This window comes from Colletotrichum lupini, chromosome 8 (genome assembly GCF_023278565.1).
Source record: "Colletotrichum lupini chromosome 8, complete sequence".
NCBI classification, from domain to species: domain Eukaryota; kingdom Fungi; phylum Ascomycota; class Sordariomycetes; order Glomerellales; family Glomerellaceae; genus Colletotrichum; species Colletotrichum lupini.
In genome coordinates, this window is record NC_064681.1 from 1421151 (window position 1) to 1446508 (window position 25358).

General features: G+C 53.1%; 10 protein-coding genes across 10 annotated transcripts; 4 read left to right on the plus strand and 6 right to left on the minus strand.

The window, feature by feature from the left end:
* Nucleotides 1-1146: 1146 nt before the first annotated feature.
* Nucleotides 1147-5444, minus strand: CLUP02_14894 (thermotolerance protein; the record flags this gene model as incomplete). The annotated part of the gene is made up of 5 exons (XM_049293820.1): nt 1147-2963; nt 3017-3330; nt 3390-3901; nt 3956-5092; nt 5214-5444. 5 exons carry the CDS (start codon nt 5442-5444, stop codon nt 1147-1149), a joined length of 4011 nt encoding a protein of 1336 aa, XP_049150966.1.
* A 1030-nt stretch (nt 5445-6474) lies between these two features.
* Nucleotides 6475-7132, minus strand: CLUP02_14895 (uncharacterized protein; the record flags this gene model as incomplete). The annotated part of the gene is made up of 4 exons (XM_049293821.1): nt 6475-6574; nt 6624-6718; nt 6758-6959; nt 7035-7132. The coding sequence occupies 4 exons, from the start codon at nt 7130-7132 to the stop codon at nt 6475-6477; spliced, it is 495 nt and encodes a 164-aa protein (XP_049150967.1).
* Nucleotides 7133-9354: 2222 nt separating this feature from the next.
* Nucleotides 9355-10731, plus strand: CLUP02_14896 (GTPase-activating protein gyp10; the record flags this gene model as incomplete). Its single annotated transcript, XM_049293822.1, has 3 exons — nt 9355-9526; nt 9601-9756; nt 9836-10731. The coding sequence occupies 3 exons, from the start codon at nt 9355-9357 to the stop codon at nt 10729-10731; spliced, it is 1224 nt and encodes a 407-aa protein (XP_049150968.1).
* Nucleotides 10732-10926: 195 nt separating this feature from the next.
* Nucleotides 10927-12961, minus strand: CLUP02_14897 (Vps52/Sac2 family protein; the record flags this gene model as incomplete). Its single annotated transcript, XM_049293823.1, has 2 exons — nt 10927-12464; nt 12523-12961. 2 exons carry the CDS (start codon nt 12959-12961, stop codon nt 10927-10929), a joined length of 1977 nt encoding a protein of 658 aa, XP_049150969.1.
* Nucleotides 12962-14573: 1612 nt separating this feature from the next.
* On the plus strand, nt 14574-15521 carry CLUP02_14898 (eukaryotic translation initiation factor 5A; the record flags this gene model as incomplete). The annotated part of the gene is made up of 4 exons (XM_049293824.1): nt 14574-14594; nt 14907-15173; nt 15242-15374; nt 15451-15521. The coding sequence occupies 4 exons, from the start codon at nt 14574-14576 to the stop codon at nt 15519-15521; spliced, it is 492 nt and encodes a 163-aa protein (XP_049150970.1).
* An 846-nt stretch (nt 15522-16367) lies between these two features.
* Nucleotides 16368-18214, plus strand: CLUP02_14899 (forms a complex with the other RRN protein RRN6 and RRN11; the record flags this gene model as incomplete). The annotated part of the gene is made up of 5 exons (XM_049293825.1): nt 16368-16490; nt 16551-17063; nt 17112-17325; nt 17375-17743; nt 17796-18214. The coding sequence occupies 5 exons, from the start codon at nt 16368-16370 to the stop codon at nt 18212-18214; spliced, it is 1638 nt and encodes a 545-aa protein (XP_049150971.1).
* A 2211-nt stretch (nt 18215-20425) lies between these two features.
* CLUP02_14900 (Yip1 domain-containing protein) lies at nt 20426-21431 on the plus strand (the record flags this gene model as incomplete). The annotated part of the gene is made up of 3 exons (XM_049293826.1): nt 20426-20476; nt 20544-20934; nt 20998-21431. 3 exons carry the CDS (start codon nt 20426-20428, stop codon nt 21429-21431), a joined length of 876 nt encoding a protein of 291 aa, XP_049150972.1.
* Nucleotides 21432-21716: 285 nt separating this feature from the next.
* CLUP02_14901 (rhodanese-like domain-containing protein) lies at nt 21717-22457 on the minus strand (the record flags this gene model as incomplete). Its single annotated transcript, XM_049293827.1, has 2 exons — nt 21717-22027; nt 22118-22457. 2 exons carry the CDS (start codon nt 22455-22457, stop codon nt 21717-21719), a joined length of 651 nt encoding a protein of 216 aa, XP_049150973.1.
* Nucleotides 22458-22503: 46 nt separating this feature from the next.
* Nucleotides 22504-22820, minus strand: CLUP02_14902 (uncharacterized protein; the record flags this gene model as incomplete). Its single annotated transcript, XM_049293828.1, has 2 exons — nt 22504-22597; nt 22690-22820. 2 exons carry the CDS (start codon nt 22818-22820, stop codon nt 22504-22506), a joined length of 225 nt encoding a protein of 74 aa, XP_049150974.1.
* A 611-nt stretch (nt 22821-23431) lies between these two features.
* On the minus strand, nt 23432-25256 carry CLUP02_14903 (cytochrome P450; the record flags this gene model as incomplete). Its single annotated transcript, XM_049293829.1, has 5 exons — nt 23432-23470; nt 23526-23809; nt 23862-24826; nt 24886-25036; nt 25094-25256. 5 exons carry the CDS (start codon nt 25254-25256, stop codon nt 23432-23434), a joined length of 1602 nt encoding a protein of 533 aa, XP_049150975.1.
* Between the last annotated feature and the right edge of the window lie 102 nt (nt 25257-25358).

Sequence of the window (25358 nt, forward strand, 5' to 3'; positions counted from 1 at the left end):
GTGGCACACGATAGAAAAGGGCTCTTTCAGCGATGCAAGAGATGAGGTGGCGAAACCGAGACCTGAATGCGATTCTGTCGGGGCCGACACGACATAATACGGACGATGCGATGCGTCTTGTCTGGGCTTCAACCGGGAGAAAGAGCGAAGGTCGTTGAGAGAAGTGGCCAAAATCTCGAGCGGGAAAACTGGAGGGCAATTCACTGCGGGGCAAAGTTCGGGCTTTGGGGCAACGTCTTGGTCGTACGGTGCACTAGGTTGGAAGTTTGGTGGTGGGCAAAGCCGCAAAAGCCATGGATGTCATTTGTACCAGGGAGGATGTGACGGTGGTCTTTGCAGCGCCTCAGATTGTGCAGGTGCGTTTCCAGTGCCCAAGGCACCTATTTCGTACTTGACTTAGCTCAACTGAGGTCAGGTTGCTGGACCTGCCTTCACCGGCTTAACCCGCGATCACTACACTATTTAATGACTGCTTTTTAGGCATAATATGACTAATCTCGAGCCTGCCTGGATAGTCTTTCTTGGTGTACATATGACTCTTTCGAATGTGAGCTCTACGGGATGCTACCGCTGACTGGACATAACATGGTGATATCTCGTCTTAACTCCAGGCCAAGTGAGGCCAACTCACATCGAAAGAAAATGTAGGGCATTCGATAATAATTTGGTCACTGTGCGAACAAAATTCATCAAGGTGTTGTCCACTCACATTACGACGTTGTGCATGCGCTAAACGCACCAAAGCTACCCATGTTAACCCCTCCTGCTCCACAATTATGTTTCTAAGTCAGGTCGTGGGAAAGAGTGGCCTGAGTGGGTGACCACCCAGACGCTTCAGCGTGTGTGAGAGCTTCACATATAATGGCTAGTCGTTGATAGGATCCAGGCTATTGTAGATGAAGCTAAATCTGTATTCACCAGTCGTCCAGGAGAATTTCGTACAAGTTTTCGCTTTAATGTCACAGATGTAGAGTTACATCTCGGACTAAGGAAGTTTTGAAGTGGACTCGGATTCTTTCCTGGAGCCCAGGGTGGCTCTTCTACTAACTAGTCTAAGTACTGACCACTCTTCTCATGGCTTTCTCCTGGATTGTCCATTGAAAGCATCGCCTCTTCCGCAAAGAAGGACTCCGCCCATGGCCTTCCTCAGAGAACAGGCGCAAGGAAGTAATCCAAAATGTCGTAAGCGAGATCGAAATACCTCGTGAGGTGGGGGTCGTTGTCTTCTTGAAAAGATGCTGTCCACTTTCCATCATCCAAGCCGTCCAGATACTCTCGCAAAAGGTCATGGTTGCTGTCTCCCTCCATTATCTCCCGAAGGACCCGCTTGTCGATACACTGCTGGAGTAAATCTCCATTAATGTGCTTCATCGACTTTGGCGTGTCTTTCGCTTCCGCGTCGTATTCCTCGTTGTCCACGACAGACACTTCGTAGCTGTAGGGAAACAGCAGTGGACTTCTCAGCGCTAGGTTCTCAACAAGTCGCAGAAACCGCCATGCTTGAAGGTTGAGTAGGCTGAAGTGCATCAACGAGCCGTCGAGACAGATGCCCAACACCTCAGCACCGTCTACTGTGCTAGGTATACTACCGTACCGTGGCAGATGTTCTGTCGCCACCCATTCCGGCCGCACACGGCCTCGCTGAAGTTTCCTGATGCTGGCGGGCAGCGGTCCTTCCGCAACAAGTTCCAGCTCTCTCTTGGGCTGTTTCCAAGGAGTCCAGACTGCCGTGAAGCTCCGATCCATGCCCGTCAGCAGAGTCACTGGCCAACTCAGCTCTGGGTCTGCATCATCTCCGACATCAAAGAAGTGGTTCGACTTCCGCGTTACCTGATCCGCATGGACCTGGGTCATTTCGCCGTGTGTGTTCTCTGCCTTGTGATCGATGATCACCAAGGAGTCGCTTAGGGTGAGCGCCGAGATCTTGCCGTTCACCATCCGTAGTGAGATGGCGGGCGAGTTCAGCTCGTATGTCTTTTTGCGGACCAATCTCTTTTCGACGGAGTCCAGGACGTCCCAGTGAAGGACTTTTCCAGCACAGTAGATAATGCTGTCGTCATCCCCGACAATAGAATATATGGGCGCTTTTTCCTTTATCCTGTATTTGGTGGAGAACCGTATCCTCGTTCTCCTATTGCCTTCAGGGTCATGACTCTCTTCCTTCTTGGGAGACACAAGCAACAGGCGTCCGCCTGCTGTCGTGACGATGAGGTAATGAAATGTCATGCCGTCTTTGACGAAAAGCCAGTCGTATACTGCATGAATTTTGTCGTCTTGGTTTCCCAAGCCGCTGATGAATGTTGTTGCATTCCCATGTTTGTCTTGCGGAAGAGAGAGGTCTTCTCCGGTCTCGGGGTCCAAGAAAAGGACAGTCGGCTTCTTGCCAATCTGTACTGCAACAACTAAACATTGTAGAGTTTGAGAGTATAGCACCTTGGCAGGTGTGCCGGGCAGTGGCAGTGTCTTGGGAACCGGCCCAGCTTGCAAATACAGCTCTACAAATGACATGCGCTCTCCCGACAAAAGTACAAGTGGCGCGCGGTTGTTACCGCCCAAATCGGCGGGAATGCACGCCGCAGAGATGATAGGCGTCGATGGCGTCGCTGGGTGCTTCAGATCGGTTGCCCATACCCGATGCTTCGTGGCAAAATGACCTAGCCGTCTGGCCCCAAAGTCCCTCAGAAGCAGGAGATTGTCGTTGCAACAAACTAGTACCGAGCCAGGAAGCAATGGCGTTTCTAGAGGTACAACTTCGAGTGCGACTGTCCCCAGTCTCTCCATGAAAATCTGATGTTGAAAGGGATTCGCGGTAAATTGGACCGTGATGAGATGTCCGCTTCGGGTACCCACGACTACACTTGTTTGCTCCGCTGATTCCGCTACCGACACGATGGTGGTCACCAACTCGATTGTTGGGGCAATATCCATTGCGTCAATTCCTTCCGCATCATGGGCTGCTTGGTCTATAGCAGGTCGTTAGATCAACCGTTCCAAAGTTTTGCAGGATAGGACGTACCCGCGGTAAGCAGTATCAACTCTGGCCTTTCTCCTGTTACGTCTGTCGGGAAGATGGCCAAGTAGGGGCTGTTTTGTCGCCAAAGTCCAGCCAGTACGCATTCCCGTCCATCGAGAGAACAGAGAGCTAGACACGTAACTTCGCCGTCGACAGGGTAAGTCTGTGTAAGGGATATTTCGGTCCCTTCTGTGCGGAAAATGTGGATTCGGAAGCAAGATTCTTCAAAGGTTGAGACGCAGATGCAATTACCCCTGACGGCTGCATGCTCAGCTATCCTACCCACACCCTCAAAGTCACTTAATTCATATCTTGAACTATCAGAACGTTAGCAAAGTCGGAGTGAGACGTGGAGGTCGAATTTTGGGGCACAAACCTGTGATTCTGGTCGATGGCAATGATACGCTTCTCGGATACCTGAACGATGGTATTGTCTCGGCTTTGCTCCGCTGCCAGAGTTCGAGACTCTGTGTCAAATTGGGTTGTCATTGGATCAGCCATCTCCGCGTTTGATAGATCAAATGATACTAGTAACACTTCGGAAGTCCCGGGGCTTGCCATCAGCATTTGATATGGCCAAGTCCCGTCTGCGGTTCTAAAAACCCATACTTTCCTCGTTGGCAGCGGCTCAAAATAAGAAATAATATTAGCGGGTAGTCCATAGCGAAGCTCTGTGATACTGCCTTGCGGTCCATTCCCAGAGGCGCAAAGAACTTTGTCTGGAGCAGTCAGATGGTCCAACGTTCTGTCTCGCCATGGTACTACAGGCTTCCCTTTTGGACCAGTCTCGGGATTCCACGACGTCAAAGCATCTGTAGTGACGAAATCAACCGAGCAGGACCAGTTTGGGATACTTCCAAGCTCGACGAGAGGCTCCCGAGGTTTGAGCTGGGCAAGTATCTTAGTAGCTGTCTGGTGAAACGCACTGGCATCACAACTTACCTGAAAGACCATCCCAGGGCCAGAGTCACCGGCGACGATGGCGACGTCAGAGTAAGCGTCATACATTGTGGTGAAGGCGGTAGAAATATTGCAGTTGCAGCTGCCAACATTCATAGCAGCGCCCAGGATATCCGTCGTATTGAATTCAAAGAAGACAATCACACCATCTTCTCGAGCCAGGTAGATAAGATCCTTAGTGTCGTAGTAGCGCCGCCTCCGTACCGGTCTATCCCAAGCTGTCCAAAGGGGTACACTAGTACCGTGATGAAAAGGGCTCGCGGGGTGGGTGAAAGGATTGATTGTTTCAATGTTAGGGGGCCCTTGAAGAGGGTCCTTGCATATGCCAAGCGCGTGTTCGGAAACTGCGAAAAAGGAACTTCTCACTGTCAGAGGAATGATGAGAAGAGGGAGGCGATGTTCTGGTGCGATGCGATGACCACGCTTTTCTTCGGCCAGCACTTGGCCAAGATCGTCTCCCCGCTCCCATTCGTAGATGACCATCTTAGACCTATCGGCCTTTGCGATGATGAGAAGGAGGATGACGTGGCTTTCGTCCTCGGGACGAGGATAAAGAAACTCCATCTTGAGAATGGTACCTTGGACTGCTCTTGGGTGGTGCGCCCTAATGGGTTTAATGGCCTTGTCAAGTATCAACTGATCGCCCATTGCCTCCATGGACTCTAGCTCGTAAACGACAAATTTGTTCTGGGCGTCCGCGACTGCAATATAGCGAGACCTGGGATCGACAGCTACGTGGAATCCCAAGTGGCCTAATCTCCTTGCTGGGTTGTGGAACGGCGATGCAACGAACTCCAGGGTGTCTCTCTCATCATCTCTTTTGATGAAGAGGAAGACAAAGGAACCTGATTCGAGGATGAGGAGCAATAAGTGCGGTGGGAACTGTCCATGAGAAGTACTGATGCCAGATCCAGAGCCAATGTCGGCCATGTGGGTGTCGTCATCTTCGTCTTCGCTTTTTATGTGGTCATGGCCAGGGTCGTCTGGGACAACGCGAAAGTGCTCGTACTTGTTTCCAATAACAAGCGCATTTCGAATACGACAGCCAAAGTCGTTCTTGCGCAGCACCTCCTGAAGCTGTCCATCCTTGCGCAACTCATTGATGCTCACGTAACGATCCTAATTTTGTAAGCTTCTTCACATACTCTGGAGATATTGTGCAAGGAAAAGGGCAGTGAGGCTCGAGGAATGGTATATCCAAGCCTCCAGATGAGCTTGATAAAGATATTGAGTAACTCACCCCAACGAAGGCAACATCGTTATGATGTGCAGACCTCAGGCGAGCAGGCAAGACCCATCGAGCAATGGGGCTATCGATGACAGTTCTCGTCAAGATACCACAGCTTGGCGGAGCGGGGAGTGAAGGAGCGACAGCGGAGGTATTTGTGGTTGAGCCCCTCAGAACAGTTTGGAGGTCAATAGTCTCCGTCACCCAAGCACCGTTTCTAAAGACGTTTGTCTGGAAGGCCATTTCGACAGGTCTTGTTATGTCAACATGGTTGACAGTGGAGTGAAAATCTGTAGTAACGGGTTGAGTAGAGGCCGAGAGAGGTGAAGTCGGAACAGAGGTATTTCGGATTTGCGGCGGGGGATATGGATACCAGATTGCCGGGTCGCGTGATTCGAAATGCCAAACCGATCAGACTGTAAGGTATGACGGTGCTGTGATTTTGTCTCCGATTCCAGGGCCACTGGAATGGCAAGCAGCGGCCGTACGACTCGAATGCGACTGGGCCGGGGCTATCTGCTGAGGAACAATCTGAGGTGAGGCAAGGAGACAGGTAGGCAACGGCGCCATGGAATGAATGGCTCCAGGTTGTGACGGTTGGGCGGAGCAAAGGTTGGTTTTAGAGTCAGTCGTACTGGGTGTAAGGCAAGAGGTACGGGCATGTTAGCTAGCTGGTGGGGCACCACGTTGCATGGAGTATTGGAGCACGAGCTTACCTGAGAGAAAGCACCACCTCACCACACCTCAGTGTCCCAAGTGAGGGCTTTCCAACCTACCTATGGGAGACAGTAGCATGCAGGTAGCCAATAGCTGCAAAACACCTTGCATGACCGTTTTTGTCAGTATCTACCTACCTAGACACCTACCTCAACTTACCTTGCCTTACCTTGGGCAAGTAAGGCAAGATCAAGTATACGGTGCTAAAGCAAAGTAAGGCAGATAGGGACGGCACGTACAGTAAGCCCTGGTTGTGCAGTAAGGTAGGTATGTGATGTAGGGCGGCAGGCACATCGGATGTGCGTGGGCGCGAGCAAAACACCGTGGAACAGAAGTGGTTGGCTACCATACCACCAAACATCACACATACCAACTAAGGCATCAATGATCAAAGAAAAAAGACCTTATCCCAGCCTACCTTACCTCGGACAACGCTCTACTTTACAACCCTCGCCTAATTCGATCTCGGTAGCGTAAACCTAAGAATGCAAGTCTGAGGCACCCAGAACCCTAGCAACCCGAGTCATCTTATGCAATCATCGCTAATCAGAGTGTATTACAACCATATGAAGTCGGGACAGGTAGGGTATTTGCCGCTGCTCCTTGCGGCCCTAGAAGGCTTCGATGAGAACCCGATCGGTTGGCGTTGTGGCGCGCTGGACCCTGATTCATCTCAAGCCCTTCGCAGTACTTCAAGTGGGGTACCCTAGAACATCCCAAGAATGCAGCTTGTTGAATTCGCGGAAAATACCCTTCTCGGCCGAGGTACCTGGGCTGTGTCTTGGGTTGTGTCTCGACCACTGCGTGTGATTTGCATCTCAGCCGGGCTCTCTCTCCACTGTGACGGGACTTCGGTCAGTAAGGTAATGGAACGTCGGTGGTGAGCTAGCCATGTGGATTGTTGCTGACTTGCTGAAGCATCGTGCATGCGCGACGGGGAGGTACCCATCGTGTTCCTTGCTGAGGCGGGCAGCCAAGCCATAGGCAGGCAGCCCTGGCTGAGCGGGAACTTGGTTCAGGTTGCCTCGAGAGCCCCGTTGTCTGTGAAAGACAGTTGAATGCCCTGGTTGAAATGCCTTGTTAGTAGTAGGTGAGATCATTGCGCGTGGGCAGTACTCCGTCGTGTACAGTTCATCGCGAATTAGGTAGGGACCGGGCAACACTGACGGCGGGGAAGCTGAAGAAAACGACTTCGTCCGCCGTTGTCGTCCCATCTTGCAACCCTATGTCCAACATCCAATAGCAAGGTGACGTCGATCTGATACTAATCAATCAAAGGTAGGTAGGTAGTCTAGGCCTCTTTCTACGCAGTACATGGTTACGCCAATGATGTACCCTACCCTACGTGCCTACAGTTGGAAGGGCACGTCCTGGCGCCATAAGAAGAAAGCTGGAATGAACCGCGGGCTCTTGCTGATTGGGTAAACGAATGGTCTTCCCTCAAGACCTTGCTGCCCTACCCAGCTGAAACCATTACTTGCCCTTGGGTAGGAAGACAATTGAATATCTTCTTTCCATTGGTGTGGGTGTAAGTCCCACATACGGATGGCTGCACCAACCACCAAGAACTTCCATACCCTACCTTACCACGACGTGAACAGTTGCATCGCCGGATTGCTGCAAGATGCCTGGCCGGCCATTTCCGCTGCAGGTTCGGATGCCTCCACTGTCTCAGATGTCGTTTACCTCGGACACTGTTTGACATCTCCTCACCTAAATACGGCCATGCTGGAATACCCCTCTGCCTCCGTCTTTCTATGTGTCTGTACCATAACTCTTGTCGACCTGTCTAATCGTGCTTACTTAGACCTTTCGCTGAAAAGGAATTCGAGAAGCCTCTTTCTGCTAACAGTCTGATAGAGTCACCCTCACGAGTCCGATACCAAGTGAGAAATCAGTGCGCATCGGTTAATACACCTTCAAGGACCAGGGCTGGTGTGCGGGTCTGGAATACTCCAGAAAAGCAGGGGGCGCAGGACAGCCAGCCAGGGGTTATATTACCTTGGATGTTCTAAAGTTCGTGATTTCGAGATCTTGACTTGAAAGAAACTTAGACATTGCCCGACCCGATCCAGGATCGGAGAAAGCCCGGCTTGTCAACCTTTACAGCTGCCGGCTCTGAGCACAGCTGTCTGACTCGAGGAATCCTTCACTCGAGAAGAATCATGTTCATGCACGACAAAAACCACAGTCTCTCCTTTGCGCCAATACTGTACTCAAGAGAGTCAACGGAGCGGCAGCGTCGGCCGCACCATAGCCGACGAGACAACTAAAAGATGCTACTCGCTTATGCCACTCAACAAAGAACCGCCCTTACGTACTCAATTTACCGAGACCACGATGCATGTCTGGAGTCACTTGGGCTGTCTTGGCTAGAAACTGAATGATTTGAACTGGAGGGCCCAGAGCAAGGTCTCTGGTCCAGCAGTCGGCAGTGAACGCATCTTCAGAGACTACGATCGATCTAACAACCGTTGTGCCAGCGCAATTAACCCCCAACAACCTAGCTAACATCTATTAAAGTGAACTCCTCAAGTTGGGAAACCTGACTTTTCCATGTCATAGAACCCCCTTGGGACCTCCACATTTGACAGGATGTTGACGAGATTGTCTTACGGACCGTCTTAGGGTAGCGTAATGCCTAGGTTTGGTGAGTTGTTTAACCGCCATAGGTAGACCTACGTGGTACCTGACCCAAGGCCAGTCCAATGCAGCCGATGCCGGCCGTGAAGCACCTAAAGTAGGCACACGCATGAATAGGTGAATCGGTTTCTGAGCCGGGATTTACACAGGATCACACCGAAAATATGCCAGCCCGAAATTTCGCCTCGCTTTGGCAATTGCCCAAAGCTAGACGGCGTGACAGCGTACCTCACTGTAATATCAGAGTAGTGTCACAAGGCGTTTAATGGCAGCTCAAGTCAGGTTCGCCCTATCTGGCCCGTGCGTCCCGTCCCGGCGATCCAGGCCATGGGGGCCGGACGTCCCTGGTGAAGTTGCTCCAAACGTACGCTAAGCCTCGGCTTCAATGGTTCGAAACAGATCCATAGATCCGCTGTGGAGGAAACTCCGCTATAACCTGGCTTGTCACATTTGTGGCAGCTCTTGGACCTCCAGCTTCCCTGTTCTCACAACCAATCGTCTATCTCTCGTTGGCAGATCGTGGACGCGTGTAATGCATCCCACTTCAACCTCAACTTCAAGTCGTTGAAGCAGTGTCCTAGAGCCAGTTCACCATTGCGGATTTCATGGGCTTCCTCATTCTTTGTCAAACCAGCGTCCGTAACGCTAGGCGATAGCGACGCGCATATACCTCCCCCGAGCTCGCAGCCACATAATGCGCACGCTCCCGTGACGAGCACAACCCCTCGACTCCAACAACGGCTCGTCACGCTCCACTTCTCGCAAACACAGAGGAGTCATAGAAATAGACTCGATGGACGAAAAGAATGCGCTGAGCAGCTCTGACTCTGCGGCCCCCGTAGATCAGGAACAGCGCAAGACGACCGATATCCTCGAGGCGTGCAAATGGCAGAACATAGAAGCCCTCAAAGGCCTGGCTAGTACCAAGGGCGGGTTTCTTACCGACACTCTGCGCCGGAAAGCCTGTCAGTAGTAAAGCGTGCCAACCACGGCGCCGTCGTCCTGCGACGCTCCGAGGCTAACGGAACATTTTGTGTAGGGCCTATACTCCTAGGCCTTCCAGATAGCGAGGATTTCCAGGGTACAATCGCAGCTGGTATAGACGAGAAGGTCTCATGGAAAACCCTTCCAAGTCATAGGGACGAGGAACAAGTTGCGCTCGACGTCAACCGCGCCTTCATATACTACCCGAACCGTGAGACCACTCCGTTCTGCTGTGTCCCAACAGGGACTTGCGAACTCGCGACAAGCAAGCTGACAAACTCTACGTACAGACCAGAACGACACCGAACTCGAGAAGAACAAAAACGAGCTTTCCGATCTGATCGTCGAAGTCCTCCGTCGATACCCATATCTATGTTACTTTCAAGGCTACCATGACATCTGCCAAGTCTTCATGCTGGTCCTCGAACCACCATGGCGCGCCCGCCTTGTCTCGCGACTGTCGGTGCTCCGCATCCGAGACTTCATGCTCACCAGCCTCGAGCCGACCGTCGCGCAGCTCAGGCTGATCCCCGACATCCTCAACGCCGCCGATCCGAAGCTCAAGCGCCACCTCTCCGGCACGGAACCCTTCTACGCCCTGGCGGGGACCCTGACCATGTACGCGCACGATATCCAGGCCTACGGCGACATCGCCCGCCTCTTTGATACCCTCCTTACCCGCGAACCCGTCTTCAGCATCTACATGTACGTCCAGATCGTCCTGAACCGCCGCGAAGAGCTCTTCGACCAGGAGGAGGACGATCCGTCTATGCTCCACCTCATCCTCTCCAAGGTCCCGCAGAAGATGGACCTCGATGCGTTAATCGCGAGCACGATTGCGCTTTACGAGCGATTCCCACCCGAGTCGCTACCGCAGTGGCGCAAGATATCCAAAGCCAGCTCCTTACGGACGGCGCGGTCCGTGGAGGAATGCTCAAAGCAGACCATGGACGAAGGACACGCATATTTCCAGAAACAGCTGGCGGAGCTCAAGGCCCTCGAGCGCCGGCAAAAGCTCATGAAGGTGATGTGGGCGTACCGAAAGGGGGCCGCTGCCGCCGGACTGGCCGTTGTCATCGGTCTAGTGGCCGTTTACCTGGGCAGAAGAAACCCCAGTCCGATAGCTGCAATGGCAGCTCTGTACAATAAGTGGTCCAACGGAACGACCTGGACGCACAACTTTTAGTCAAGAGTGGATGACGACCTGAACAGCCCTCGCAAGACTTGTGTCATCATGTACATTTAGATTCCCCCAGGTTAGAGTAAAAAAAAACAGGCTATCATACAAAGTGATATGCCACTGGCAGTCAAGCACCCCTTAATGTAGCGCCAATGCCAAAATAATCCAACAAACTGCTGTGTGCCTGGTACTGCGCTCTCTTCAAGCACCCTCTTGGAATGCCGCTTTGAGGCCCTCGAAATGCTCCTGCTGCTCCGTGCCCAATTTTCCGCCAACGTCGCTGATGATGGTTGAAATCAACGAGTAATTGTTATAAAGAAACCGTTCCCGCTTCCGCTTATCGCTGAAAGACTGACTGTACCGCGTCAAGAAAGCCTCTGCCTCTGACCGCAGACGACGCAAGCTGGTTACCACCGGCTCGTCGTCTCCTGCCTCTGTGCTCAGCGCCAGAACTCCCTGCAAGATCTGGCCGAACCTCTGGGTAACGAGATGCGGCGCGGCGGATAGCTTATTCTGATCCGCCGCCCTAGGTTTTGTGGGTAAAGTATTCATCAGCTGCCGCAATGATTCACAGTGGTGGTCCATTACGACTTGTAGTCTCGGCCATAGAAGCATTGTCGTCATATTAATATAGCCGTCCACAGCTGGCACCTTGCGCCGTTGCAGTTCAAAAGCAAGATGCTGGTTGATGCGGATGCTTAACAGCAACCCCAGGGCATCGTACGACTCAGCAGTGAGCGTCTTGGTGAGGGTTTTGCCTAACGCAAATGTTGGTTCGAAGATGTAGTTGAACTGTCGTGACACCGCTTGCAGAGACAATGGGGGCGAGAAGAAGGCGGCCAGGAATGTGTACTCCGCAGTAGCGTTGTCTATGAGTGCCAGGTTGAAGTTCCTGAAAGGTACCTCTAGATAATGTGTTGTCTGGTCTTCCTCGGCCAGGTAAGAGGAGATCGCAGCAGCGTTACCCGATTTCAGGAGATCAATACGCCGTCCTAAGTTGAAGGCATCATGAGGCGGCCCAGCTGGCTTTGTGGCAGACAACACCGTGGCTCTTCGCGTGGGTTCGTCGTGTCCAAGGACGTCGTTCTTATCGAGAATGTGCAGCTTAAGCTTCTCCAATGCCCTTTGATATCGTCCAAATTGATTTGCGTAGTACCATCGCATGGTGTTCATGTAAGCCTGACTGATCTCTTCTGCGAGAGTAGCATGATGCTTGTGCAAGAAAGTGTATAAGTCTTTGAACTTCAAGAAGTTCTGCTGTTGGATTATTTGGGCGTTGATGTGAGGGGATCGTAAGGCCTTGATCTGGGCAACAATGAAGTCCCGTATCCGCTCGACGGCCTTCATTGTCAGTTTTTCCAGTAGAGGGCCAAGGTCTGCCCAAGCTTTGCTCTCTCCCTGGTTCGAAACCGACTTCTTGTATGCTGTAGCTCGTTTGTCCACTTCCGCCAACATCCTGACCCATGTCTCGTCAATTTGGCCCTCAGATATCTTGGACACCACATGGGGTGAGACGCTGAGCTCCTCGACAACTGGACCAAAAGCCTTTTCAACTGCTTTTCGATTGTCTAGCCTCACGTTCATCGCCGCAGAACGTGATTGCAGGGTCTCGATATCTGCAGAGACGGCCGCGAGGTCATTACGGAAGCTGGTCAGGTTGGTCTCTACTGAGCCTAGAACCCCATCGCATGCTGCAATTGATCGATGCAGGTCCTCGAACTGGGCTTTACTCGCTTCGACTAAACTCAAAGATTAGCAATCTGCGGACAGTTGTGCCAGCCAATGAGGAGCTCATACACTCCTCTGCGGTTTGCCGCCGGTAGCTATCCGCATCGCTTCTATCGATCTCGTCGGAGCTTGCGAGCTCTCGCAAGCTCAGACCTTCAAAACTGAAGTCTAGTTCGAGGTCATTTTCGCTTATTGTGATCGTTGCTGCCTCGGATGCGGGCGCTGTATCTAGGATCTGGCCCAAGATCTCAACCGAATCCGGTCCGTCGTAGGTTGTCTGGGATTGTTTCAAGCCTGAGCCATTGACCCTCCGTGAAGCTAGGAAGGAGTTCGAGGAATCGTTGGAGACGAGCGAGAGTTGTGAGCCTCTTGGTGTAATGCCAGGTCGTTGAGAGGTCACATAGGGGCTACTGGAGGTTCGTCGCGGAAGAGGAGAGTATGGTCGACTGCCAGGCTGCGACGCTGAGGGAGACGAGTTCGACTGTGCTGCAAGCCGATCAAGCCACATGGTGGACTTGTGGTATGGAGAAGCTAAGAAGCGATGTGGTCGACAGGACGGGGCACCATGTCATCGAGGGTTCGCAAATCGCACGGGTGATGTTGTAGAATCGCGGGATCGGCGTCTGGCTTCTTTGAAAGATGTACACCTGTGACATTGGTTACCTACCTTACCCCCAGGAGGCAGTAGACAAGGCTGGACGGCCTTAGGAGAGCGACGTGTTCTCATTGGGTGAGCGATCAATGACAAGCACCAGCCACAAGATACGTACCCACGGGAGCTCCCTGTGGCGCGGCAGGGGTCGGGCCCTTTGTCTTCGAGGGGTCGAAGTCTGGAAAGTGCGGGGCAGAATTGGGAGTGAGGGCCGGCGGCAAACAACCTGGAAACGTGCGGGGCAGGACTTTGGGCGATTGAAGAGCAATTAACGGTCCATTGATGCGTCTGGTATGGATGGGAGAGAGGCTGCACACATGTCGTGCAGAATCCGCGACATCTCCAAGGTAAAAGTAGCTCGGACTGCTGGGACTGTGTCGGAGGGGAGCTCCTGCATGTTACAATGTGAAGGTGTATCTTTGGACGCGAATGGGTGCGTATACCTCACGAAGCTCTCGTCTTAGATACAGGAACTTGGCACAGAAGAACCTGCCACAATGTCTGGACAATGATATCCCTTGCCTAGTCGAGTAGGTATTCAGGCACGACAGCTTCCCTTTAGGATGTTCGAAAGTCCGTCGCATACTGTTCAAATCCCTTCCCGTAGTCCGGACCTTCTCTTGCCAAAGTGGAAGGCTAATATCGGAGGTCAACGAGGATGGCAGGTAAGGCAGAAAGAAGCAAGGGTTGCTGGCCCGCGAGGTTTTGGCATGGCGGCATTAGCGCCCAAAAAAGGTCGTTGCCACAGGGCCGGTGGACTGTGCCCATGTGCTTCATTGTCCTTCGGGTAACGCTGTGAAGGGGAAGTCATTTTGACCGATTGAGTCTTTGGGAGACGGGAGGGAACCTGGAAACCTTCAACCACCCTCGCCGACTACCTGAGGTAGACCTGGCGTGCCTGGATGGATCAGATAGGGGCATTCCACAGGCGGTCAGCGGCCTAATTTCGAGCAAGCGGCGTCCAGGTGATGCGGGTAAGGAGCTCCAGCTCCTACACGGTGTGGTGTCTTGGGCATAAGGTAGGAAGACCCAAAGGTCGATGGACGGGAGAACCTAGATGGGTACTTTGTTCACCGCAGAGTCATCCACCGGCGACAATGTCACTCGGGGAGGGGCCTCACAGGTTCAATCTGTGAAAAGAAAGGGAAGAAAGCCCACACTCCACCTTTTTTCACTGCGAAAGTGCTCCCTGCACCTGTCCCACACAACGCTTGGGAAGCCACGGACAGAGACTGAGAGGGGCGCGAATCTGGGCCTAGGAGTGAAAAAAACCAATAATAAAACCAGGAAAAAAATTATCTAGTCCCGCCTCGCCTTCCTTTTTTCCCCTCCATTTCCCCCCTCTGCCCGCTCTCTTCCTTTCACAACTCTCCCCCCTCAAAAAATATCAGCCGTCTTTTGCTGGGTAATTCCGCCTGTCGACATCTTCCCTTCGATTTTTTAGACATCTTCCAGTCAATCCTTCAAAATGTCCAACGACGACGCCCAGGTGAGTCTTTTGCGACAGCTGTATTATGCCCCTCCGTGCCCTGTCTCTTTTGGTGGTGGTGGTGGTTGTGGTGGTCGAATGCGATCGATGTCGGTTGCTTTGGCGAAAATCGACCACCCCGCATCCACATTGGCGAGAGAGCCCCGCGGATGCTTCAACGCACCACGGCTCTGCACAGAAACTCGGGCAACACACGACGCATACGAGCATCAAATACCACACCAATTTCGATTCCATCCTCCTGCCATCATCATGCCGAACGACGTCCATATTTTGAGTTGGCTCAACCGCTAACGCATCGTCTCCGAACAGCATGAGATGACCTTCGAGTCCACCGACGCCGGTGCGTCTCTCACCTTCCCCATGCAGTGCTCTGCTCTGCGCAAGAACGGTCACGTCGTTATCAAGGGCCGCCCCTGCAAGATCGTCGACATGTCTACCTCCAAGACTGGCAAGCACGGTCACGCCAAGGTTCACTTGGTCGCCATCGACATCTTCACCGGCAAGAAGCTTGAGGATCTCTCTCCCTCCACCCACAACATGGACGTCCCCAACGTCTCCCGCAAGGAGTTCCAGCTCGTAAGTTGCCACAAGTCTCGTTACATTACCAATATGGGCCTTGTTTGCTAACATGACACCCTCCACAGATCGATATCTCCGACGATGGTTTCCTCTCCCTCATGAACGACGATGGTGACCTCAAGGACGATGTCCGTCTTCCCGACGGCGAGATTGGTGAGAAGATCAACAAGCTCTTCAAGATTGACGAGAAGGACACCAGTAAGACTTCCCACCCCTCACGACGACAAGCTTGTCGAGCAACACAAAAGAGGTCATCAATAACTAACAACTACAGACGTCGTCATTCTTACCGCCATGGGTGAGGAGGCCGCCGTTGAGGCCAAGGAGGCCCCCAAGCAGGGTTAAGCGCTGCAACTCTACCATATCATCAGACAATGACTTCCACAAGCGCTCAATTCAAGCGGCCTTGCTGGCAGATGTTGGCAGACTGGGGACATTTCTTGCGATATTTCTTGGCGCTTCGAAATTAACGGTATCCCCGTCAGTCGTTGCGTAGGCTATATCTGGACAGGACTTGATACTGGGTACGCGAACTTGACAACTGCAAGACATGTCGCACGACTTTTTTCCTTTGTTTTGTCTGTCCCACAGACTCTTAACGACGATCAGACTAGCAATGGGATAGGTGAAAAAAAAGGGAGAGCCTCGCGGTGGTAGCAGATTTGTCCGATGGAAAAGCGGTACATATCTCCACCACGCGGTCTCTGTTTTTCGTTCAAACTCTACGTACAGATTTAGTGAAAACGCCAAATGTGTGATGCCCATGAAAGTGATTCGACTACAAGCTGCATGTTGTTGCTCCTATATCTATAAGTCTTACCTCGTTCATCTGTAAGAACCGTGAAGTTTTGATAGGCTCCTTTTCACGATGACGGCTTAGCTATCGTGGGCTGTCAGAATGAGTGAGGTAGACTCAGCTGGTTAAGCTATGTGACATATTACTTACCTAAAACTAAATGCTCAAAATCCCTAAATTCGATAGTCCTTTTGAGCACTCTCAAGTCTTGGTCTGAAAATCATATAATTCGGGGGCTGTTTTGTGACAAACTGCCTGCCAGGTTCCGCCTGCCTGGTAAAGGTGCGTCCCGAGAAACGGGCACCGCGCACTGTCAAAAACTTCACCAATCTGGTGACGATTTTGCCTAGATCAACTTTGCAACCAAGTACGACCAACCTATCAGTCAGAGCACCATGGCCCCGGAGAGGGACCTTCATAAGTTTCCAAAAGGTGAACGATGTGAATTTTGCGGTTCCCGCAAATGGTATCTCGAAAATGGTTTGAGATTCTGCGCCAAGGAAGGCCACCAGCTTCAAGTTTGTCCAAGCCATGCTTTGCACCTCCTATGATGAGCCGCAGCTCACACTTTCAACCAGGGATATGTTGAATTTGACCTTGGCGATGAGGATTTCGGCCAGAAGGGTCGCGTGGCTCGGAAGGAGAAGCAGATCAAGGAGCGCATCAGACGAGTGCTCACCGGCCAGCAAGCACGAGATTTGTATCTTGAGTGCCTGCAGCTCATCCTCAGAGAGCAGGTAATATGGCTGGTCACCACAAAGGAACATAAGCCGGAACTAGAGACGACTGTCCGCGATCTTTGGGATCTTCGCATCTCCGGAGCTGCGACAGCTGTTCAGGATGACTCGGCCTCGGAGGGAGAGCCCTCGCTGTTCAGCTCGCAACTTGACCTCGCCCAAGATGAGGAGCACCAGTCTCGGAACCGACGAGCACAAAGATGGACAGGAGAGAATGGGAGCGAGTGGCCGGCACCCCGAATGATTGACACACTAGGCCTTTGCTTCCTGGGGTGCATGTTGCTGAGAATACCCACGCGTATTGGTGATCTTTGCAAGTGGGCGAGAGGGGGGAGCATCCCGTACAAAGAAGCTGTTGGTACTACTTTCGGCCGTATTTGAATCCTCCCTAACTAGTCACAGTATCGCCAGCTACCTCAGGAGATGCGTGATCGATTGCCAACTTGGTATACAACACCGCTGAAGTCGACAAACCTAGCTGCCTTCGAGAATGGAGAACTGCACGCTTCAGTCATGAATCTGGCTTTGTCGTATCATCTCAATTACGGCATGATCTTCCCACCGCTCAACGATGTCCTGATGACATTACAGTATGCACGCGAGCTGGGCCTGCCTAGTAGGTTCTCTGGCCATGACAAAAGATGGACTCGACTGACGACTCCCAGTTGAGACGGTAGCGATTGCGCGCCGCGTTCCACCCATCGCCAACTTAACCTTCAGTTTTCCACTGGAGAAGACCCGAATCCGTCTCATAAATCAACCAGAAGTTCTCCTGGTCACCATCCTTGTCCTTGCTGCGATGCACTGCTTCCCACTCGAGGACAACGTGCCAGCTCCCCAGGACGAGAACAACTTCATCGTGCCTAAGCTTGACTGGAAAGAATGGAAGAGGATAATGACTCCAGCCTTGGCTCCAGATGAAGCTACATCTACCGTTGACTACACAGGCGTTACGGCGTCTCAGATCACATCAATGAGCCCGAAAGAGCTAGATGAGTACTTTACACACCTTTCACTGCTGACTGAAGCACACAGTAAGTCAAAGTACCCTTGGGTTTGCTGATCCGGTAATTGACAACGACTTAGCCGAAGAGAGCCTACTCGCGAGGTACTTTCCCGTCGACGAGCAAGCCCTCAAACATAAAGAGTCCGAGACAACAGGGGATGAGATGGCTGGAAGGCTGCGCGCTGTCCAAACACAGGCTGCATCGTTTGTCGACTCAGATGCACACAACAGACTTGAGGAGGAATGTTTGCGAACCAGTCGATATCACTCATACAAATCTGAGGAAGACCTTCCTCCCATAGGCAGGGACTTCTTTCAGCTGGCGGCGCGGCTGGCAGGGCTGTCCGTTCCAATGTTGGTGCGAGCCGTCAATATGCTCGAGGGCCACATTGTGACCTGGCAAAAGGAGCAACGCAGGGCAGCCAGCGAAAGACGTGAACGATCGCGTTCTTTCGTTTCTATGGAGTCGGATACTGAGCAGCCGACATATACCGAATAATGCTCCGTTTTGAGGAAGGCCATTACGGGCTGTGATACGCCCTTTTCAAGAGACAGAAGTTGGTGGGCATGTAAGTGTTCTCAGCTCCTTAGGATGGGCACAAGTGTACAAGTTGGAATTATCAGCGTCGAGATACCCTTAAAGTAGAAAGGAGTGTTTGTCCAGAACGAAATGTAAAACCCGTATATTTCGTCCTTATTGTTCCCAGTGTCGAGCATCTTGTATGAGCCAGAGACCACTTCCAATTCATCGGCATATATGGACTTTTCCATGGCGAAGAACACAAGGATAGTAGAGTAACTAGGGGATGAGCCTGTTGAAGTATGTAGGTCATCGTAACTCAAGAGTGAGTGGGTGACACCGGGCAGACCCGTAATTTCCACAGGGAGCCCTCCGCAGCCTGCTCACTTTCGCACATACATGAACGCTCGGACCATGTCTGTACCCGCGTGCCCTAATTAGGGCTTGTCGGTCGCTCGCGCCGCAACCTCAACACTCATTCTCAAGCCCGCCCCACCAATTATTTGCCGCGATCACCAGAACTTTCTCGGTAACAACAGCCAGTTCACGAACGTCGGCAAGAGTAAGTGATGAGAGCCCCCTGCAAGGCGAGACGGCGTCATGCTGCGCGCCGCTGCTCTGATTGTTGATTTTTGGCGATGCTAACGATATTTTGCGTGTAGTGCAGATGTGAGCCAACCCCGAACACCCCTCCCGCCCGATGCCGAGCGCAACAAAATCTCTTTCCATGCGACGACGAAGTCCGAAAACGCCGAATGTGCTGACGATGGTGGTTGCAGTTTCGTGAAGACCCTGACGGGTAAGACCATTACCCTTGAGGTCGAGTCCTCCGACACGATCGACAATGTCAAGTCCAAGATCCAGGACAAGGAGGGCATCCCCCCTGACCAGCAGCGCCTGATCTTCGCTGGCAAGCAGCTTGAGGATGGCCGCACCCTCTCCGACTACAACATCCAGAAGGTTAGTCTCCTTGCGCGGGGCACTTGAAAAGAGGGGGAGAAAAGCATTCGGGTCGCTGGAGATTATGAAGATATGATGGGTCAAAGAGACATGGAAACTGACACACCAAACAGGAGTCCACCCTCCACTTGGTCCTCCGCCTCCGTGGTGGTATCATTGAGCCCTCCCTCAAGGCTCTTGCCTCCAAGTTCAACTGCGACAAGATGATCTGCCGCAAGTGCTACGTAAGTAGCCTCTACTCTCATCCCCCGCCAACCCAGGTCGGCCGCGCGACCTAAGCAAAACCTAACATGGAATCATATAGGCTCGTCTTCCCCCCCGTGCGACCAACTGCCGTAAGCGCAAGTGCGGTCACACCAACCAGCTCCGCCCTAAGAAGAAGCTCAAATAGACGATTCATTACGGTTGCGGCGTCACGGGTTCTGGCATTCTGGAGAGGATGGCAGGGATACGAATTTTCCTGGGCTTTGTGGTAGCATTACTTTCCATCGGCAAGCAGTTCGTCGAATAAAAACTGAATTGGTCGCCCTCCTACCTCAAATGTCAAAAGGAAACACAACCCGGACTACCCCGTTTATGCCTTGTCGTACATCAACAAATGATGTTTGGAGGCTGAGAGAAAAATCGTTTGGCGAGAGAGCGCGCCTAGGCGTCCTGAGTGCAGCATGGAGATGCTAATGAGCATGAGAGACATACTATGATGGATGCGGGATGGCGACTGACCTGCCTCACAATGCTCCATTGACTACAGTGAAAGATCAGCACAGTAGCGAAATACAGAGCCTCAGAACCATATCTCGTTCAATTTGGTGATGCACGTCATGCATGTGAACTTCTGAATTTTGATCTTATCAGATAGTGTCTAATGCTTCTACCGAAATTCTGAGCACATGGAGTGAAATGGCGTGTGCTTGCATAAAACTGGGACGCGATTTATCCGCATTAGTGCAACGTTGGTATGGCCCTTACAGGGATGTGTCCCTTAGTGGAGACTTTTCTTCCCAGGGAGCTGCAGGGCCAAACTGCGTATGTGGGATTACGACACCTTGTCCAAAGCTCGAGGTGTTCCGTGTTCGTACGTACACACGTATCGACCGTCCCAACTTGTCCGACTTCACGATCGCCAACGACGACGACCCAGCAGCCCAGAGCTTCATTTCCACAACTCGACGAGGCATAAAGTAGTGTCGGAAACCAAGGTCGGATTCTTCTCAGCTTCAATAGCCAATCATGTCACGGTCCGGGTCCGGATACGACGCCGTCGTGGACGTCGACGACGAGGTGAGAGCTCCCTTCCTTACATCTTCCTCGCGAACGCCCCCAAGACTAAACGCACTTCCTTTCGCAGGGCGACCTCGGCCATACCGACCTTCAAGACGATCTCGAATTCCACAGCTCTAACTTCAATGACACGACGCCGGGCACTCGCAAGGCGCCTGCGTCAGGCCTCCCGCCGCCTGCGACAGCATCGTCCGGCTCCTCGAAGCGCTTCCTCTGGAGCATCAACTTTTACGCCCAGTACTTTGACGTCGACACCTCGGCCGTACTCTCTCGCTGCTGGGCTGCGCTGTACCCGCGCGCCAACTTCCTCGACGTTTTGGAGGGAAACCCTGACCTCTACGGCCCCTTCTGGATCGCCACGACCGTTGTCTTGATCCTTTTCCTCGGCGGCACCATCAGCCAGTACCTTGCGAGCACAGGGTCAGGCCCGTTTGCCTATGACTTCAAGCTCTTGAGTGGTGAGACTCCTTGACAATTAGCTTACAGTCCTCCATGATGATCACTGACATTACTCCTCACAGGTGCCGCCGGTCTGATCTACGGCTACACGCTCTTCGTCCCTGTCGCCCTCTACCTCGCCCTACGCTACTTCGGCTCCGAGTCCGCCAACCTCCTCGAGCAGTGGGCTCTCTACGGCTACGACAACCTCATCTGGATCCCCGTCGCCCTAATCAGCTGGTCCCCCATCAACATCCTCAACTGGGTTTTCGTCGCCGTCGGCTGCGGCCTCTCCGTCGCCTTCCTCCTCCGCAATCTCTACCCCGTCCTCAGCGCCACCGACCACCAGACAAGCAAGATTCTGCTCGTCGTTGTCGTCGCCCTCCACCTCGGCCTCTCGCTGGCCATCAAGATCCTCTTCTTCGCCCACGGCAGTCCCGTCGCGAGCAAGGACCCCGCGGCGCCGCCCGCTACGCCCGCTAACCCCCCTGCCGAGGGAGCGCCTCCCACCTTTTGATTCACCCTTGGGGTTCTGCAAAGTCACCACTAGAAGAACCTTTCAGAGAATGTTATAGAAGAGCGTGCGAAAGGAGCTCGTCACTTGCATTTTGTCTACTTTTGGAACATGGGGGATGCTGTGTCATCCGCCGGAGTGTAGGGTTTCATGTACCATATCTGTACAACGAATATCATGATCAAAAGTCGCCGTCTATCTTACCATGCCGTGTGCCGCGTCGTATGACACACATCTCAAGACTTGAATCATACACTCCAACCGCGTGATAGAAAACCTGATGCTATTTCAATCCTGCCCAATCTGCTTTCCGCCCTTCTCAACCTCTCCCCCCTTCTTTGTCCAGTCCAACCAACTCCCGGGGTACTCCCCGACCTTGGACCACCCAGCATCCCTCGCCAGCGTCGCCAGCGCCCGGCTCCGCACGCCGGCCTTGCAGTAGAACACCAGCTCCGTGTCCTTGCTCGGGCGCGGGTATCCGTACCGGTCCTCAAAGTCCTCGTCGGCGATGAGGAAGCTCTCGGGCGCCGTGGCGACGGGAATGTTGAGCGCGGTGGGAATGCGGCCTGTTTCTACTAGTTCGTGTGGTTCGCGGGCATCTGTTGTAGAAAGGGTGGGTTTGGTTAGCCGAAATGGAACGAACAATCCCATGAATGATCAGCCTGTGGCTGTGAGGGAGCGAAACGTACCGACGATGACGACGTTGCCGGGATCCTTTGCCAGCTCCGCCATCTGCTCAAAGTCCCAGATCTTGCTCCCGTTCGCCGAGATCTGGTGGTAGTCGTCCTCCACCCTCTCCTTCTCCGAGGAGAAGAAGCGTGCCGTTGTCGCATGCGGGTTCGTCGTCACTGCTGCAGCAGCTCTCGAGCGCAGAGGAGTCGTTGTCTTCCCCGGAACGACGCGGGCGGAGAGAGTCGACGTCGCCGCGGCGGCAAAGGACCGTCTCGTCGTGGCCGCCGCTGTCGGGGCGCGGGCGAGCTGGCTGCTTGCCCGGAGGGCGTTGGCGCATACGCTCCTTGTGGAAGCCATCTCTTTCTGTCTTTCTGTCTTTCTTTCTTTTTTTTTTTGGAGGGGCCTATTGGGGAGGGAAGAAGTTGCCTGAAATGGAATAAATCTCGCGGTTGTCAAAGTGAATAGAGAGCGTCTCGGGGACGGGAGTAGCTAAGAAACTTGGGAGCTGGAAGCTTGGAGAGCTTTAAATTAATTGCGGGAAGCTCTAGCGGGTTTCCTTTCGGCCAAGGGACGGCGGGGCCCCGGGGACCTGGCGCCCGTGCAGCGTTGATGACAGTGCTGCCCGCTTTTTTCCTGCAGCTTTGGCCGGTCTCCACTGATGGCACTCGGGCGGGCTTCATCTCTGTTCGACGACTTGGCTTTCACCGGCTCCTTGTCCATTATATCTATTTCGCCGACCATCAGATACTATCCTTTCCGGGGCCCATTCACTAATATTGATCCAATAGGAAAAGATAAAATAGGTGTGATATTAACAACCGCTCGCGTACCGTCTTGGTTGACGTCCATTCGGCATTCATTTCTACGGTTGATGCTCCGCGGCTTCCTCATGTTCATCAACGTCCATGTTACTCAACGCACAAGGGGGCTCAAAGATATTTGAAGTTTCTTTTTTAGCCATTGGCTCTGAACTGAGTCTATCGTCACCCAGCATCATTCGGATCGGCCGTTTACCCAATATCCATCCTCGTTGAGGGATCATAGCCCCTGAACAACTCAAAGTCCGCGGCATCGCCCGCTCTTTTTAGGACTGTTCTCCTGAAAAAATTATGTACACATAAACGTCTATTACAAGTTTTAGTCTAGGGGTCTGGCGTTGACCAATCTCGACTCGAGTTTTACGAGCCTCCCGTTCCGAGAGTCGATTAAAGTGGTGTCTGACACTGACAGGGGCGCGCTAGCGGTGGTCTTGCAGCGTCAGCCGGGCCCAGCTCATTCATTGGGCGAAATCACTGCCAGCCCGCAGCCTAGGGAAAAGAGTTATAAGAGACCTATGCCGTGCGCTCGTTGAAGGTAAGAGGGCAGTCATCCTACGCCTGTTAGTTTCCTGTTTTTCACTCTTTTATGGGACGATTTCCAACATACCATGGGGAAGATGGTAGCGAACACCTTGATCTCCTCCGACTTGGGCGTGGGGTGGTGCACCCAGTCCAACATGACGGAGGCTTTTCCGATCATCAGGGCCAGGTTGAGCTGAGCATAGGTCTGGCCGATACAGTAGTGAGGACCGGTTCCGAAAACGAGGAAGTTCTTGGCGCCCTTCTCCTCCGCATCGCCGGTGTAGTAACGCTCGGGATCGAACTCGTCCGGGCGGTCGTACACCTCAGGATCACGGAGTGCAGGGTAAACGGTGGGAATGACCATGGCGCCTATTTCAAATCAGTACTCACTCAAACTACTCAAGGGCGATAACATGCTTACCCTTGGGAACAGTGTACTCGGGTGTGATGGGGAAGGGCTTCTTAACGACGTAGGGCACCATGAGGACGGGAGGGCGGTAGCGGAGCAACTCGCGGACAACAGCACGGGTGTAGGTCAAAGACTCGAGCTGGTCCATGTTCAACTCAGCATGGCGGTCGCCGTTGCGGACTTTGATGTTCTCTTCGCGGACACGATCGAGGATGTCGGGGCGCTGAGCCATGGTCTGGAAGAGCCAAGTGGCGGCACTGCTGGTGGCATCCTGGGAGGCGAAGAGGAAGGTGAAGACGGTCTGAGCAATCTCATAATCGGAGAACTCGCGAAGAAGAGGGTGGGGCTTCTCGAGACCCTCAGTCTTGCCAGCGGCCTCGGCCTCGCGCCACTTCTTGGACTCGAGGATGGACTTGACCCAGGCGTCCATGATGCAGGTCACATCACCTCCGGCAGCCATGCGAACCTTGCTCTTGGCAGAGCACTTGGCGAACTCGCCGATAACCATGTCGGAGGCCTTCTTTCCGTACCAGGGCTTGGTGAAGGGCAGAATGAGGGGGAAGTTGACGAGCTCAAGAGCCTCGGTGATGAGGAAGTAGTCGGTCGAAATCTTGCGGACGGCCTCGTCGGAGATGTAGTAGCCGACGAAGGTGCGGCACGAAACAGCGGTCATGACATCCCGGAAAGCAGGCATGAAAGGACGGGCCTCGCCGCCGGCATCCTTGGTAATCTGGAGGAACTCCTGGAAGTACTGCTTGTACACTGCCTCCTGGCCAGGCAGGTAAGAGGCCAAAGCCTGGCGGGTGAAGAGGCCGTTGAGACCCTTGCGGAAGTCGACGTGCGGCTTGCCGTCAAGGAACACCCAGTTGGTGGGACCGAGGAGCTTGTGGGCGACATCAACAACACAAGGCTTGACATAGCCAGGAGAGTTGAAGACCTTACGGGCCATGTCGCGGGTCGAAGCAATGACGACGAACCTGCCACCGTCAGACCTCATCACACTTAGAAGTATGTGTGTATATGATAGACGACTTACTTGTGGAAGACAGAAACACAGCTGAGAGGGCCGCTGGCCCACTTAGCCTTGTACTCGGAGAACTTGGGGTTTACAGACTCCAAGAAGGGGCCGATGAAGGGCATCTTGAAGGTAGGGCCAGCAATGGAGCCCTTGGAAGTGATGTAGCTGACTATGGCTTGTCAGATTTTGTTCCATTTCCCAGGCCAGTCCTGGGCGCATCACTTACTCTGGTCATATGCGACAGCGAGGGCCAGCAGCGTGAAAAGGATCGTCACGATGCTGGCGTTGGCCACTTTCTCGATCACGTAGTCGACTTGAGGGGGAATGTTGACATTGCCGAGCTTGGCATTGGCCAACACCGAAGTGAAGGTCGTCGCGTTGGAATCCATCGTGGTCGGTTCGAATATCGAAATCGGGGTGCGTGTATTCGGAGGGGAGGCCGGCCGGGCTAAGGAGAAAAAAAATATCAGGGCGCGAAAGGGTCGGTCGAC